At 44.4% G+C, this 16,885-nt stretch overlaps 2 protein-coding genes and 1 long non-coding RNA gene across 7 annotated transcripts in view; 1 reads left to right on the top strand and 2 right to left on the bottom strand.

Moving 5' to 3' along the window:
- TANGO6 (transport and golgi organization 6 homolog) overlaps positions 1–8,763 on the bottom strand; it is a 44,540-nt gene extending 35,777 nt beyond the window's left edge. For all 3 annotated transcript variants that reach the window (XM_083752142.1, XM_083752143.1, XM_083752144.1), the window contains exons 1-7: positions 8,483–8,763; positions 6,294–6,949; positions 4,361–4,477; positions 4,109–4,259; positions 2,420–2,559; positions 1,160–1,325; positions 300–382 (exon numbers count right to left, since the gene is read on the bottom strand). In XM_083752142.1, the coding sequence (XP_083608268.1) occupies positions 300–382; positions 1,160–1,325; positions 2,420–2,559; positions 4,109–4,259; positions 4,361–4,477; positions 6,294–6,949; positions 8,483–8,558 (1,389 nt within the window). In that variant the 5' untranslated portion in view covers positions 8,559–8,763. The remainder of the gene's footprint in view (positions 1–299; positions 383–1,159; positions 1,326–2,419; positions 2,560–4,108; positions 4,260–4,360; positions 4,478–6,293; positions 6,950–8,482) is intronic.
- The window catches only part of LOC310850607, a 168,967-nt gene extending 158,393 nt beyond the window's left edge, over positions 1–10,574 (top strand). Inside the window, exons 1-3 of one of the 3 annotated variants that reach the window (XR_014567384.1) lie at positions 8,704–8,753; positions 9,558–9,650; positions 10,374–10,574. This is a non-coding gene — a long non-coding RNA (uncharacterized lncRNA). The other 2 variants (XR_014567385.1, XR_014567383.1) reach the window with 2 other exon arrangements.
- A 102-nt stretch (positions 10,575–10,676) lies between these two features.
- Positions 10,677–16,885, bottom strand: part of LOC310850596 (B-cadherin-like) — a 31,436-nt gene continuing 25,227 nt past the window's right edge. The window contains exons 12-16 of the mRNA XM_083752145.1: positions 16,508–16,729; positions 15,514–15,735; positions 14,382–14,512; positions 13,328–13,471; positions 10,677–12,641 (exon numbers count right to left, since the gene is read on the bottom strand). Of these exons, the coding sequence (XP_083608271.1) occupies positions 12,429–12,641; positions 13,328–13,471; positions 14,382–14,512; positions 15,514–15,735; positions 16,508–16,729 (932 nt within the window). The 3' untranslated portion in view covers positions 10,677–12,428. The remainder of the gene's footprint in view (positions 12,642–13,327; positions 13,472–14,381; positions 14,513–15,513; positions 15,736–16,507; positions 16,730–16,885) is intronic.

The raw sequence follows: 16,885 nt of genomic DNA, 5'->3' as shown, positions 1-16,885 counted from the left end.
AGGGAGGCAACAGGCAGCTGGACCACTTCTGTGCAAGGAGTCCATGCATTGCTTTTGGAAGGAGGTCACAGGGGCATTGTGGCATATGACCCATCAGTTGGCTCTCACTGGGGGCACCCAGCTAAGTTCTTTAAACTGCTTAGACACAAATTTTGTTTCCCCAGGGAAGGGGTGGGAAGCTGAAGAACCATCTGTTCTGGTGGTCCAATTGAAAAGAGAACTTCTTGAAAGGGTCGCTTTCCCTGCTTGCAGTATTCAGTTTTAGCAAGGTATACAGGAAGCAAGGTTAAATGATGTACCTTAAGCACATTTTCCACACACTCACTGAGCTCCTCCTCTTTCACCAACACAGTCCCTGCCAGCAGCTCTTTCAGCGGTACTTCTGAACAAAACAAAGAATAATAAGATCATCAAAACCCATCAAAACAGGGGAGGTTGACATTGCAGGGTGTGTCCAACTCTTCAAAAGCATTTTTTGTGGGGTGGGAGCCTTCAAATATATCAGTTGTTTGTTTGTTTTATTAAACTTTTTTTTTTTTAGACTGACTGCTCCCATGGATCGCTCACTATAATAATGCCAAAAGATTCATTAATGATGGAGGATTAAAAAAAACAAAAAAGTACAGAATAGCTGATGGGACCCCAGGGTATAGGGCGGTATATAAAGTCAATAAATAAAAATAAATAAAAGTCTTTTGAAAGGCAAATCTCACCATGACCACTTTCACAATTCTCCCCCTGGAGGACTGATCATGGGTCATTGCAGCCCTAAAAGGGCAACCCACCCCCTCTAATCATGGTAGGGTGCTCAATGCATCACGCTTTTATGGACTGCTTCATTTAATGCAACACAATAATGGCAATTGAATTAAACAGAATGGTCCATAAAGTACAGAATGAGTTACTTGGAGCTCTGCCCAGTTTGTAACGGGCTGCTAGGAGAGAGCCCGCCAGGCTTCTGTCACTGAGGAAATGAGATATCCAAGAATCACAGAGCAAATGATTCCAAGTAATGAAGTCATTGAACAAAATAAGAAACAATTTTCACAGCCTGAACCGATGATGCAGGACAGGTACAAAGAAGGCGACCTGCCCCTCTCACAGGGGCCACCAGATTCCTTAGTCTGGTCCAGGTGGTCGAGAAGAATGAAGCGGTTACCTGTCACATCATCTGAGCAGCGCAGGAGGGGCTCCAGTATGGGATGCAGCAGGTGCTTCTCGGCTTGCTGGGGGTGTTGTCTTGCCATGGAGAGGACAGTCGTGGTGGCAACTCGCTGGAACTGATGGGCTGTCAGCTTATCCTGAATGAGGAACAGCTGCAGAACCTGGGAGAGAAATGGCACACAGACTGCTCTTTAGCCACTGCTGGGGGCTGCATTTGCATTGCCCTCCAGTGCTGTTTATTCCTCGGCCGCTGATCCTTCATTAAACAGTGTTTCTAAAACCGTGTGTGTGCTTCTCATTGTTAATAGGCCAATAAAAAGCAAATGCAAATATGCCCTTTTTTAGTAATAGGCCTATAAACAATGAGAGTTTCATATTAGGTCTCTTCAGCCTGGCCTTTGACAGCTGAGATGTGTGTTTTCAGGACTTGCCCTATTCCTGTGACTGTCCTCTGTTTTAACTGTTTTTAATTCTGAATTTTACACTGTTGTAACCTGCCCTGGAACCTACTGGTGTAGGCTTGGTAATAAATGTAGTAAATGTAGTATGTTACTACTACTATTGCTATTACCATTGTTACCACCACAGTTATAGCACATGCTGTAGAGGGAAATGAAGGGCAGGTGGAGCTCATCAACCTGGGAAGGTAGCCCATCTAGGAGAAGTAAAACTCTGATCCTAAACCTCCACTGCATTGTGGATATACTCATTCATGAGAAAGGTTTCAGGAGTAAACCCCAAGGAAAAATCCACACCCACTGCCTTGTGGTACATCTCTGGGAGAAGAAAAGGCTAAGGAGTAAACCCTACACAAATCCACTGGAGTCCCTATGACAGTTGGATGGCATCTTATACACCTCCTTCCAGCAACTCCTGCAGTCAAGTAGGTGACAAATAGATCACTCTGGTTTCCTTTGGATCACGTTGGCAAGGCCAAGTGGGGGGGTGTCCTTGTCATCTGGGCAGCCCAGGACCTCCATACACACTGCCCAGGCTTACACTCTGGAGAGGTCACTTCAGTGATGCAAATGCAGCAAAAACAACGCAGGAGTTACCAGTCTCTGCAGCCACAGCGGGCGATGTGATTCTCCAGCTGTTTGAGTTCACCCCAGAGGTGCATTTTATTGTCTCTCAAGACAGATGGATGCCACCACCAGTCCCTGCAGGAATGATGCCCCAATTGGAAGGCCCTGCACTACAGACCACCACAGAATATAGATAGAATAATGGAGAGGAAGGTGGAGGAAGGACATACCTGTGGGCACACCTGTTGGCAATAATCCTCCAGGGACAGAGACTGCTGAGGACAAGTGGAGAGGATCCTGGCCACAGCGTCACACTTCCGCCAGTCAGCTGCTGCTGTTGCTTTGGCACTGCTGCCACCTGTAGCCCCAGCTGGAAGGCACAAAGGCAAGATAGACTCTTTGTTAGGTTCTAGGATACTATGAACAATCCAGTTGATGCTCATTCTGAATTGCAATACATTCTGATGACCTGCTCTAATCCCTAAGGTGCCTGTATATAGGAAGGTACCTTATACAAAGTCACACCATTGGTCCATCTAGCCACTACTCTTGCAATTGACCAGCAGGAGCTCTCTGAGGTTTCAGACAGGGCCTCTTTCCCAGCCCTAACTGGGTGTTGAACCTGGGACCTTTTGCGTGCAAAGTAGGGGTTTTCAGGAAAAAAATTCTGGTAAGTTTTCCCATGCAAATAAGGATAATTTGAAAAGGTAATTTTCATTTTGCATTAGCAAATTTTCTAATGCCCTAGAGAGTGAACTCATTTACCATATCATATTTTATTTCTTATCTAGTAAACAAAGCTAAAATAACAACAACTAAAATCTGGGGTGGGGGAGTGCTCCAGTCCATTTTGACACGCTAAGTTTGTAAAGAGGAAATGAGGTGATCCCAAATGTTCCTCAATAAGCAGCTGGCACAAAGCCATTAAAATGACAGCTTTTATTGGACTAACTTTGGTAGATCTATGAGTCTGCAAGCTTTCAAGTTTCACAGACCTCTGTCAAGCAGAAAAGCTGATGGAGAATTCTGCAAATCATTAAAAATCAGCATACACCTGCAAAGGATGATCCATTTGAAAGAGTGTATTTTATGCCTCTTGTCATCCAAAACCAACTGAACTGAAGCAGTGAGAGGCAAAATTCCTCAAACACACTTAAATAACCTTTGAAGAAAAGAGTCACAGAACTCCCAGGTCTCAATATACTTTCTCACACTGGTTAACAGAATTAGTGGGATTTGTGGCAATTTACTGTTGCAGGATATAGGGGCCACTGGCTAAAATGGCATTCAAAGGAGATCAGATAAGTTCATGGAGGACAGGATGCCAATAGGAAACCTCCAGACTCAGAGAAGGTCTACCGCTGCTTGCTCACTGTTAAAAAACGGGGACATCTGTTGCTTTCCTATCCCTGCTGGTGAGCTTCCTGGGGGCCTCTAACAGGCCCCCCTGGGAAGAAGGCTGGACTACATGCACCTTCAGTCCACAAACAAAGGGCACCCAGCTCTTCCGCATCCTGTTCACACAGTGTCCAACCAGATGCCTCGGTGGGAAGCCCACAAGCAGGACCCGAGTGCCATGGCAACTCTCCTCACTTGCAATTCCCAGCAACCAGCATTCAGAGGCCCACTGCCTCCAACTGTGGAGCTGGAACAAAGCCATCATGGCTAGTGACCACTGATAGCCTTAATCTCCATTAATTTGTCTAATCCTCTTTTAAAACCATCCAAGTTGGTGGCCATCACCATGCCACAGGAATTTCCCCAGCATTTAGCTTCACTGGGTTCTAGTACTATGGGAGGGGAAGTAAAACCTATTTTCCATCCATCTTCTCCCATGCCAGGCATAATCTTATACAGTTCTACTGTGCCCCGTTCTCCATGCTTACTCATAGCTTTTCTTATGTTATCATCTCACTCACCTCCTGCTCCCTCCAGGATGCCACGGACCACAGCCTGAACACCACCCGGTCTTATCAGCCTCTCAGAGAGCAGCTGCCCACAGAGACGCCGGAGCCAGGCTGGGGCTGGTGCCAGACCATGCTCACTGCTGCGTCCACTGGAACCAGAGCCCTGGAATGGTCAAGAGGGAAGAAGAGGACAAGTAATGGGTTGCAGAGCCACACCAGTGAGCACATTTAGACTCCCCAGGAAGCAGGGTCCACCTGCAGTACCTGTTTGGGTCCACCTTGCAGCAGCAGCAGTTCTCGAACCACCAGCGGCTGGTAAACTCTGTTCAAAAGGCCTTGCAATGCCTCCCTGCAGCTGCTTCGCTCCTCTTCTGTAAGGCCCTAAAAAAAAGTTTGCATAAAACAGCAGCAGCAGTAAAATTAATTTTACAGTATGGCTTTGGCTCCCTCTACTGGGTGGTCGGCAATGTGCTGAAATCTTCCACAAAGGTATGCATTCCTAAGCAGACACTGCACAGAAGACATAAGATCAACCTCCCCACAGCTTGCTATTCTTTGTTCTTCTTTTCTGAAAGGCAGCTGCGAAAGGACAGCAGTCTGAATTAAGAGATGTGGGAAGCCTGCTTAACCCTCTTCCTTTCTCCAGTTTTACACCAAATCACCATATTTAGCTACTTTTCTCTCAAAAACAGCCCTTCAGGTAACTTAAAACCAATCAACAGACTGTTCGTACTCCGTGAGTAGCATCTATTTTGACTCTCAAGCTAGCAGATGGTGTCTTGGGTACATGAAGCGGGTTATTGCACTGATGCAATCTTGTTTGCACCTTGTGGTCTGTTTGACACAAACTTGATGTTGTCATTCGCAATGTTCTGTTGTGTCAACATTATCTCAGTGCAGAGAGAGACCTTGTTGATGTGGACAAGTTTGCACATAGTCTTACCAGGCCCATGTCCAACCTGAGCAAAGTGTTACATGATGTCATTCCAATGTCCCATGCTGCTGCAAATGACTGTTTGCTGAACCGCTACTGCTTCATAGGTTGCATCCCTCAAACCCAGACACCCTCACTTGTACCAGTCCAATGTTTGAGTTGCACAGAAGGTTCCAGTGGGATCATGAGGATGAAGAAAATAATAATTTCATACTGTATCATTTTGATGATTCCGTTTTCTTTTGAGCCTATGGCCTAGCTAAACTGAAAAGGCCTGTGCTTGCCTGCTTTTACAGTACAGAACTAGCTGCCTTTACGTACTGCATGTAGTGAATGTCTATTACAGAACACTGAAAAGAATAAACTGTTAGAATCTATGGTGGCCACTGTATGCATGAAAAGAGAATCAGCTAGGCATGAAAATTGTGATTAATCTTGAATTGTTTTATAGACGGATCAAACAGCATATTGGGAAACACTGAATGAATAGGACAATCAGTCAAAGTCTCAGTAAAGAAAGACACTGAAAAATGGTTATATACAATCACATGATATTATAATGAGGGCTGATCTGAAGAGCCAAATTATTTTGATTGGTTCAGAATGGTGACATTGTTTTGCAACTATTAAGACTGCTGCGATCCTTTGATTGGTGAAGAGAAATTATGAGTATAATCTGGAAGTGTATAAAAACATTGCTTTGGATGTGGTTCTTCACAGCCTCCTTATTTTTAAAGGCTGTTCCTATTTGTATTTCAATAAAGGCCTGCATCCTTTTCTTTTGGATTTTGGGTTTCTGGGAGGAACACCTCCAATCCAGGAACCCCTTTTAAATTTCTCCAACAATGTAAGACACTCTCTCTAAATTTTCTAAGGAGACGACAGATTAGGAAAGTTATCAAAATTTGGAAAGTTATCAAAAACACCTTTCATCATATATAAGTGATGCTCTATAAAAATGTTGAGATGCCCATCCTGACTATTCGGAGTTGGTAACTGGTGCTAAACAAAATATACTCTTTATGCCACAGATGTGCAACCTGTGGCCCTCCAAACATTGCTGGATTCCAACTCTCATCATCTCTGACTACTGGTCATGCCAGGGAGGGCTGATGGAGTCCCACAACATCTAGAGGACACCAGGACAGGGAAGACTGAACTACACACATTTCCCATCACACCAGGGGCTGATGGAAGTTGGAGTCCAACAGCAGCAGAAGGCCACAGAAGGTTCCCAGCCCTGAATCCAAGCTGACAACTCACCGTCTGCTCCTCTGAGGGCTTGGCTTCTTCTTCATCCTTCCTTCTTGCTGGACAGAATCCGAGCTGGCACAGCCCTGCCAGGAGATCCCCCAAGTGACGTGTGAGAATGAGTCTGCTCAGGGACGTGTGATCAGCAACCTCCATTAGGAGAGTGCAGGTTACAAAAAGCCGGCGTGTGGCACTGGAAATGCATCTGGGTGAAGCCACTTCTTGAACCAGGGCACTGAATTCTGTCCTGCTTCTCAGGGGAAGCCCAATGCCAGGCAAGAGATATGGGCAAATGCCTAAGGTCACAACAAACTGTAAGGCCACCTGCACAGTTTTCTCCTGGGCAATGCTGAGGGTGTCAGGACTCAGAGGAGGTGCAGCTTCAGCTGTCTTGGGGTTTGGCTGAGGTGGACAGTAAGTTGTTGCTAAGAGAACCATGCACTGCTTGAGACACAGCAAAAGGAGCAAGACATGGCAAGTAAAATTCCAAGGCACATCCGGGCAGGACGCCAGGCACTTAGCCTGCTTAGAGACCTCAGTTCTCAACCTCTGCAGTTCATCCCACTGCGGGTCCTGGGCAAACTTCTCTTCCAAAATGGATACATTAAAGCGCAACGATTCCAGCAAATCGACATGCTTTGTTGACTGCAGAGGGCCTGAATTTGTGCCTGGAAAGACAGACAGACAGACAGTTGATCACATGCCGCAAATATATCTACACCACACTCTAAAACGAGTTTGAAATACAACCCCCTCCCCCAAGAAACACTAGAAATTATGGTTCTGTATGCAGACTAGGGATCTCTAATAAGTCCACAACAATGAAATATTTTGCTCTATTTGATGAGAAGTTTTAAAGGAGCATGCTGCTCTTTGTGCCAGAAATACTCCAATTTTATTTCTGATTTTGTTGGAATGGTTTTTTTAATGTCAGACAATAATGTTGCTGAACACATTAGGTTTGGAGCTGCATCTTATTATATAGGTATATTCGGACTCTTTGCCAGATTAAAGAGCCTATCAAAGTGTTCGTTCCTTTCTTAAATCAGCTGAATAATGCCTGGCCTACGTTGCAGGGTTGTTGCCAGGACAAGACAGGAAGTAGTGAAAAGACAAAGCATGCAGGCCACCATTTGCTTCTGGAAGCAGAATGGAAGACTTACAACAGAGTCAATAAAATAGGAAGCTGCTCTGCAGCCTCCAATGCTTCGCAGAAATTAGGGTCACCCATCACAACAGTTGCTGGGGAGCAGGAATGAGCTTTTGTCTGCAAGCCCTGCTTGTCCCTGCATTTCTGATCAAATCCAACAGAACTCTTATATTTTTCCCATCCCAAAGTTTCTCCTCTCCCTTCTGGGTTACAGCATAATCTTAACCATGTCTACTCAGAAGTAAGTCAAAGGACATGGGGCATATTCTAAGTGAGACTAGGACTGCAGCCTTTGTTTTTCTGAGAACCTTGAGTTGTCTTGCTCTGGCTTCTGAAGCAGCAGGGTCCATTCAGAAATGTCCACACACACACCCCGCCGCTTTTTGGACCGCCCCACTTTTTACCATTTCATGGATTCCTGTAGGAAGGTGCCAGAGTAAGACCATTAGTTCAGCTAGCCCAGTATTGCCTCTACTCTGACATTTTGTTATTCTTTTAAGTTGTGACAAGCCCTTCCTAGTTGCTCTGACTGGCAGAATAACTCTCCAGGGATTCAAGTGGGCTGTCTTTCTCCACCCTACCTGCAGATGTTGTCAGGGATCAAACCTGGGACACCTTCTGCACATGACACATGTGCTCTGCTACTAAGCAGCTACTACTGTGGCCGCTCCCCTAAAAACGAAGCAAGCTTCCAGTCCTCATGGTTCTGGATGAAGGGCTGATTTAAACAAGGAAGAAGCTACCTTACACTGAGCCCATCGCGACCGGTACCGTTTGGCAGCGGGTTTCCAGCAAGGGGCGGGGGACGGCGGGTGATAACTTTGTACAGTATATCGCTTTGAGCTCTTGGGATACAAAGGTATAAAAATAAATAAAATAAAATAGCCATACGCGGCACATCACCCCCTAAAATTGGCCAGAGGGCATTCCCTGGAGAGACGGGCTTTCAATGAGGCCGTTCAGCTGCGGGAACGACCAGGCCGCTTGCAGCCTCCCTTGAACCGCAAAGGTGCAGGAGCCCTTGCCTCCAAGGCCCCCACCCTCTTCTCACCGGCAGCTTTGGCTGTCCCCAGTAGCAGCTCCAGCGCCTCAATCACCCGTCTCAGCACAGCCTCGCTCCCGGCCATCGCGGCTGCTTCACGCTGCGCTTCTGGCCGCCATCTTAGGAAGGTCGGATAAGCCGAGACAGTGCTGTCATTTTAGGAAGGTCGGACGCCACATTTCGCCATCTTGGGAAGGTCTGGAGGTACGCGAGCGAGTAGTATAAGGAGCGGCCTTCTTGGGAAGGTCCTCGCCCTGAAGCAGGCTGCCATTATGGGAAGGTACGATAGATGAGGGTGCTTCTCCTCTGGACTTCAAGGGCTCTCTTACTTGCTTCTGGGTTTGGGATCTGCATCAGTGCCGTTTTTTATTTCAAAGGAAGTGAGTCCCGGATATCTCTGGCAGGCGCTGAACAGGCTCAGGTAACATCCGCACCGTATTGTGGCTTCCCCCAAAGAATCATGGGAGTTGTAAAGATGCTGTGAATTGTAGCTCTGTAAGGGGGTGAACTACAGTTCACCAGATTCTTTGGAAGACGTCGTGTAGTTTAAATGTATGGTGTAGATGTATTTGTTCAGCGTCTTTCACGTTCTTCTGCGCCTTCAGCGTGCACGCACCTAAACTTTGTACAGTATAGTATTCTGAAGTGTTCAAAGTGATTCACATGCATTACCTAGTTATAGCCCTTACACCAACCCTTCAGGGTAGGCCAGTATTATTATCCTCTCCCCATCCAGTGCCCTATTACAAACAGGAAGGCAAGGGCTGAGTGGGACCTGCACTTTTATTAGGTGGATTATTAATATATTTCATATATAGAGAGAGATTTAAGGGCTTCTCTTTCTGAGGTGCCAAAATAACTTGGCCAACTTTGGGTGTTAAGCACCTTAACCCGGAGCAGCAACATTTGCTGTTCCACCTCTGCTGAGTTCATGGCAAAGGGGAAAGATTTGAACTAGGGACTTTCTGGCTCTCCTGCATCTTTACTCCTTAATTTCACAATATTTTAAAGCCACAAATAATCCTACATCCCCTTGGCATGGGCTCAGCATATAACATGTAACAGGTTCATTTATTTATTTTAGCTAGCAAACCAATCCTCAGCTTGGAATGACTGTTTCCAGCACAAGCCTCTTGCAAATTACACACACTTTAAACTCAGCCTTGACTTGGAACAGGTAGGTCCTCTCTTGCATTTATTATTTTGGGCACAATAGGAAGACTGAGCAAGAGATACTCAAATAAGTTATAGTTTAGTACTTTGCTGGAACTGGCAGAGCAACCTTCTCCCATGGGGGAGGCCACCTGTTATATTCCATTCCCAAGGAGACTTGCCTGGTGCCACTACTATTATCCTTTCAGCACCAATCCTCTTATTGTTATACTATATTGGGGCTTTCTGGTTTAGAAGAAAAGGACACATTCTTATTATAAAGGTGTGTAGAATTATGCTTGGTATGGAGAAAGTGGATTAAAAAAAGTTTTATCCCAGTCAGAATACTAGACACTGGGGCTAGCCAGTGAAACTGAACAATGGAATATTGAGGATGGACCAGAAGTACTGAACACAACATGTAGTTAAACTATGGGATTTGTTCCTACCAGATGTAGTAATGGCCACCAAACTGGATGGCTTTAAAAGAAGAGTTAAACAAATTCACGAAGGTTAAAGCTCTCAGTGTCTACTAACAACACTGGCTATGTTCTTCTTCCACTGTTAGGCATAGGAAGTGGGGAAAGTGCTGCTGCATCTAGTCATCCAATGTGAGAATAGGATGCTGGACTAGTGTTATATTGTAAGAGATCCAAAACACTGGAGACAAATGCTGCAGCTTTTTTTATTTCAGGAACTCACTCAGAACTGAAATTAAAGCTAACATCACTCTTTTTATGTTCCTCAGGAATCCTTGTTATGCCTTTGACTACAAATCCCAGTACACAGTTCACCTACCACAATACCGGAACTAGAGGGTCTCTGGTCTGATCCAACAGTGTTATTATTATTATTTTAAAGTTTTCTGATCTTGTTTTTGTAAGGAGTCCTGGAAACTACTGAAGGGCAGCTCATAAATCCTTTAAATAAATAAGGAATATGGCTGATATATTCTAATACATTTATTCTGAGTCAGGAAAATATTGCAAGTTTAAGAGGTTGACCAATGTGAGAAAATTATGTGGAGAAATCCAGCAACAAACAAAAAGACCATTTTTAAAAAATACGTTTTTATTAAAATCTTATTAAAAAGGAATCACATAAAATAAAGGTATAAATAATGGCTTTTAAGGCATGTTCCCCTCCACCTGTCTTCTAAGCATTACATATTCAAAAAGGTAAGCTAAATATACAGACCTAAAACCAGAGTAAGCCACCTTAAAAAACAACAACCACCCTATCAATTGCACAGTAATCATATAAAGCAGTTAACTCTGAAAAACACTTGGTAGGAAAAAAAACTGGCACCTTCACCAGAATGTCCACCTAAAATTAAAAATAGATTTCTTGGCTGAGAAATGCATAAAAAGAAAATGTGCACCTTATTCAACTGCATTTTACACACACAGAAAGGGACATATATGAACAACAGTACACAAAAAGATACAATCCATGGCATAAAGGACTGAAACTAGGTTTTAAACATGGTTAGAGATAGCATGAGCATATGTCTGCAATATTATGAGAGGTCCAAAAGGTCACCAAGAGAATGGTCAGGAGGTCAGTGCTAAGGCTGCAGGGCAAAGGCACTTGGTATCAGCTGAATCAGAGACCCCTAAATATTGGTCTTCCTCCTCTGGGATTTCTTGTCATCTGCTCTCTTAAATCTTGCTACTGTCTAGGACTGCAATCCTACACACTTGTGCCTGGGAGTAAGTCAATGAACTCAAAGGGGATTATCTAAGAATTGACACATATAGGATTACACTGTAAGCATTTGGAATAATCACAGCTGTTTTAACTGTGCACTAAAAACAGCACTCCTATAAACTACAAAAATCCTGCGCCAAGGAAAAATGAATTATACAGTGTGCGCCACACATATCTACAGATAAACCCTGTATATTGGGGGTAGGGAAACTTTCTGATCCATGGGCCAGATTCCAACCTTGCAGGAAAAATTCAAATCCCTGGCAGGCCAAGTTTGGCCCACAGACCAGAGATTCCCCACCCCTCTGCTCTACAGCATATTCTGTTCCTGCTTTTTTTAGGAAAGGGCAAAAAGATTTGCACCAAAAGCCTGCTTCATTCTCCATATGCTAGAAAAGTTGCCTCAGCTTCCACTATGTCAATCAGACACCATTCATCTTTGCAGTCAATTGCCCTCTGAAAAAAAGCCAAGATTCAGAGGCTGAAGGTTCTTCCCCGAGTTCCAAATTTCACATTTGTGTTACACTTGTACAGAACTGCTGGATACACTCAGCAGCCCTGGGAATAAATCTTTGGTTAGTGCTTTGGAATGACAGTGCTAGAAACACCTAAAGTGCATTAGTACTAAGGGTTCCCAAAGAGTTAACAATTTCAGACCACATAACTTGAGCTGCATTTCAGAAAACTGCTAAGTCATCCCTAAAACATTCCTTAAACCTTAGCCTATGCATTAGAAAACAGTATTCTATTATTACTGTATTAATAAATCAAGTATGTTTTGCAAATTGCCTCAGAGGCTCTGATAGTGATAAAAAAAATCCTTGAAGTTTCCATATAATGTATGCTCTTGCCTACATGGAAATCATAATCTTTGGTGAACAAGGGTGGAATCATGAAGAAAATGTGGTCATCTGAATGCACCCCAAGAGGGGCTAATATTGGGAGTAAGGCAAGTTTTATGCAGCATTTTGGCAACTTGCAAGAAAAAGCAGCAAATTGGACCAATGGTCAGCTGCTGGGAAAAGTTGACGATAAGTCGATTTCATTTCTGTCTTTCCACACAGAGCTAAACCCTACTTAATCCCAGTGACATCTAGTCTTCTTCCTCGCCTCCTCCATACATGTCAGCCAGCTTCTTGAAACGGTTGCCCCAGTCATTCAGATAGTCATAATCTTGGTCTCTGTCACCATTGGAGGAATTCAGAGAACTGAGGGAGGCTGCTTCAGAGCCACTGCCCTCATAGTCAAACACAAGCAGAGAGTCGTATGGGGGTGCCGTGGGGTCTGTATCTGCTGCCTTCAAGTTCTGTAGGAAGGGAAAGGAAGATGTGTTCAGTTTGTTCCACATTAGAGCAAGTTGATTGTGGCAATAGTGGCCCTCTGCTTTAGAGCAATGAGATACCAGCTCTCTGGAGAAAATCATGACCTCTGACCCCAAGGCCACATCTAGAGACATTACTTTGGAGAACACTGTATGACCAGCCACTGGGCAGATACGGGGTAATTTTCTTCCCTGCTATTAAGCATGCTCTTCCTCCCACCACCACCACATTTTTATCGCATTTTTTCAGAGTAATATAAAAATGAAAACATAAATCAAAATATGACTGGAAAATATAACTTACATATAACCAAAACTGAAGATTTGTCATTAATTGGGACAGATCTTCATTGGATTATCAGTCATGCAAATGGATACAGTGATCAAGTTGTTCCAAAAAGAATTGTAGTGACTTGAGAAATGTTCTATAAAAGAATTCCTTTTTCTTTCCTAAACAGACTTAAACTCATCAATAACAAAATTCAATTTTGTCTATCAGATGCCCAAACTTCAGTTTATTGGTCAATCAAAGCTAAACCCTTTACACATCAGTACCACTGCAGAAGTGTATCATCATCATCAATTTATGAGGAATATCCAAACATATTGCTAATAGTGACAGCAAATGTTATGGGACTCTCTTGTGTGGCTCAGCTGCCAGTTTCACTCACCTCGTCAATGAAATTGCCAATCTCATCAGGGTTGGCAGGCCGTGGGCGGTATTGCGGAGCCGGCATGAGAGTCGGAACAACATCATTGCGGGTGATTTCAGGGCGGGAATCCAGGCCACGGTGCAGCTGGCTCATGTCATAGTCCTAGGAAGGGTAGAGAGACACATTCAGAAAATAGATGCAAAGGTAAGTAAGATGATCCAGGGTATAAGATGCTACCATTTCCACTCATCGCTTAAGGCCTTTTGCAGGACATAACATTTTTAGCTAACAAGGATCAGGAGGATGGTGAGAGATGGGCAGAATGCATCTTCCAGTGTAGAAATGAATGTATATAAACACATGCTGTTTACTCCCTTGGGACATCAATACATTTCTTAATCTTACATTTTTATTTTTTTAAATATATGGCTGGTCAGGCCAAAGTAAATTATGAAGTAAATTTCTGGGAACTGCTTGACCTAAGCCAGGCATGGGGAACCTCAGGCCTGGGGCTGAATGTGGTCTCTCCTGTGCTCCCCCCACCCCACCCCAGGACATACCTCTTGCTAGCCCTGCTTTGTGCTTTGCAACCTTCTAGAGTGTTTTAGCCTGGCGGGAATGTGCCCTTCTTTGTTTTATGATAATGTACCATATGCCTGGATGAACAGAGGGGGGGAGTGTGTATGCGCACATGTGCGTGTTTGTGTGAAGCCACTTGGACCTATGGCCTACTGTATAGAAGAGCCCCACCCATTGCTCCAACCACTTTTATTTCTTGCTTCATCCTTCACTGGCATGTGGCTTCCAGAAGGGAATGTGGTCCCCAGACTGAAAAAAGTTTCCTATCCCTGATCTAAGCAAAGGCTCAAGAGATGTGGCCAGCTTGCAATGTAACCTCAGGACTATCTTACTCTACCAGTCAGGTGGCAAGATGTGACGTTCACAAAAGAACAAAAATGTGCAGGGGAGGAAAGAGGTGGCATGACGACTTGCAAAGCAGGGCAGTAATGGCTTTTGTGGGCAACCCACAGAAGTAGCCCCATTCCTCTTGGGCTAAGACTCAGCAGCTCACCTGATCCTCCTCTCCACCACCCTCTTCGTCATAATAGTAGACGTTGTCTCGTGTGTCATCCTCTGGTGGAAGCAAAGGCTCCTTCACTGCCTTCCTCCTCCTCACAAACAGCAGCAGCAGGAGCAGGAGGACTAGAAGAAAATAAAGTTGGAGAAGCAACTGTGAATGCCAGCCTGGTCTGTCTGCTCGGCTGATTCAGGGAGCTCTAAAACAGAGCGGGATCTATTCTGCACTTCCACAACTACAGAATGGGCAGACAGGTGTATTTGTCTCAGCTTCAGGCATACCTTTTCCTACAGCAGTGCCCACCCACAGCTGCAAGCCATTTATCTGCCCCTTTCAGCAGCTTGCAAGCAGATCAGCTCTGCAGCACAGAAGTATGGTTTTACTCAAGGTAGACTTGTTTAAATTAATGGATGCACAGGAGGAAGTGTTATCTGCAGATACCTCAAACACACCCCAAAGTTTCAATAGCTGGCAAAGGAGCGTGTCCTTTAGGTCCTCTTCTCTCCCACTCCTCAGCACTTCACACTGACCAGCTCTATCATTTTCCACTGGAAGCTCTTGATATTAAAACATCTATCTTCCTATCACATTTTGGAACCAGATTTCTAGGTATTGCTTTTCTTCATCCACTGCATTTTGCTAGGGCTCTAGATACTACTAGTGCAAAGTTAGTCTTACCAGCATTCACCATTTATTTATTTCTACAAAATGATCATACTGGTTTTTCGTATTGCTTTGGAAAATGGACAGGCAGGAATGTCTGGCGAAATCTGAGTTGCTGGGGAGAAGAGGGCCCAGGATAACTTCCACCGATTAGCTTCAATACCTAGCATTTCTCCTCCCTGCTGCTGCCAGTGCCATTCCGCACAAGTGTCAGAGGCAAAACAAATTTATCTCTGCAATTGCATCTGTGTGCATGGTCTACTGAAGTTGCAGAATCCATCTATTATTATTTACTACATTTGTCAGTTGCTTTATAGAACTGAAGAAGTCTCAACAAATATATAAAGAGAGGTGTGTTGGTGTCAGGCATAAAATGGACAGAATAAATGAGAAGGGGGCTGGATCACTTTCCCGTCCCCCTGCACCTTCAAGGGCACAATGAGACCTTGCAGGAAATACTCACTCAGGAAGCCAAGGATGCCACCAAGGATGCCCAGAATGGCTGGAATCCCCATCCCGCCTGCGATATATGCCCTCTTCTCGCAATTCTTGGCTGCCCCCTCACAGTCACACACTTGGGCTTTGACTGTTGTTGTCTGGGACACTTCCCCGGCGTCCTGTAGCTCAAGGGCAATGCTGTATTCACCTGGCTCCAGCTGCTTGGTCAATTCGAGGACCAGTTTATCTATGGGGTAACATAAGGAGAGAGAAAAAGCAGGCTCAGGGTTAGGGCTTTGCAAAGCAAGGAAAACACTCTGCTCAGCCTTTTTCTATCCTAATCATGAACCAACTTGAATATTAAAATGATTCTGGAAAGGGACTATCTGGTTTAACTAACCAGTAGATTATCTGGTTAACGCACATGCAGATTTGACAAATGCACATTGTCTAATTTTTGTCTCATTCTCACAGAGCTGCAGCTAAAGTGGGAAACTTGAAATTTGGACAGTACCGCTTTCAACACCCCATGGCATACTTTTCCATGCAGTAGAGGGGACAGGATAATTAGTAAGTCAGGTAGAAGGCTTGATTAGAAACCTCCTTCCTGATATTATAGTTTCCCTGCATGTATTATTATAATATTTATTTATTTATTTATTTATTTATGCACTGCCTTTTCTCCTGATGGCACTCAAGGTGGCTTAAAGATAAAAACAAAGAATACTAGATACATATAGAAAACTAGATACCAGGAAGGAGGATTCTACTAAAGTCTTCTACTTGCCTTACTAGTTTTCTATGCAATGGGAAAGTCACACAAATCCTGTTCTGCAGTCTAAAGTAGCACAAGCAGTGGTACAACTTTGCCGCTTCAGCTGCTGTTCGTGAATGAGGCCTCTTAGGTAGAGCAGAACAAGATGTCCCTGGACAGCTCAAGGCTAGGCAGTCAAGCAATTTCCCACCACACATGCATACTGGTCCGCAGAGTGCAGACACCACCCCTCCCACTAGCTTACCTCCATTTACTTCGACCGTCCAGTTGGCGCTTGAGCCCAAGAGCAGCATTGCTTTGAAGGGTTGAGTGTTTGGAGGAAGATCCTTGTCCACAATGCTCAATTCCTTGCGTTCAGGGTTCCGGTTGCAGATGTCAAAGGATCGTGGGTCTGGCACTGGCCCATTGTCATTCACATCCTCCAGGTACAGGAGAAGAGTTCCTGTGCCTGTGAGCAAAGGCATCCCTAAAGAGAAGCAAACGTATTTAAGTTAGTAAAAATAATGTGCAAAAATGCAGTATAATAGGACTTTTTGTTTGCAAAGAAGCTACAAATATTAGAAAAAGCTGATTACAAAATTTCAGTTAAGGGGAAATTGCAACAAAAATATACCAGAAGAAA

The sequence above is a fragment of the Podarcis gaigeae genome (assembly GCF_964106915.1).
Source record: "Podarcis gaigeae genome assembly, chromosome: 8".
Lineage (NCBI taxonomy): Eukaryota > Metazoa > Chordata > Lepidosauria > Squamata > Lacertidae > Podarcis > Podarcis gaigeae.
The sequence above is the reverse complement of the archived record's forward strand: the minus strand, read 5'-3'. Positions and strand labels throughout refer to the sequence as shown.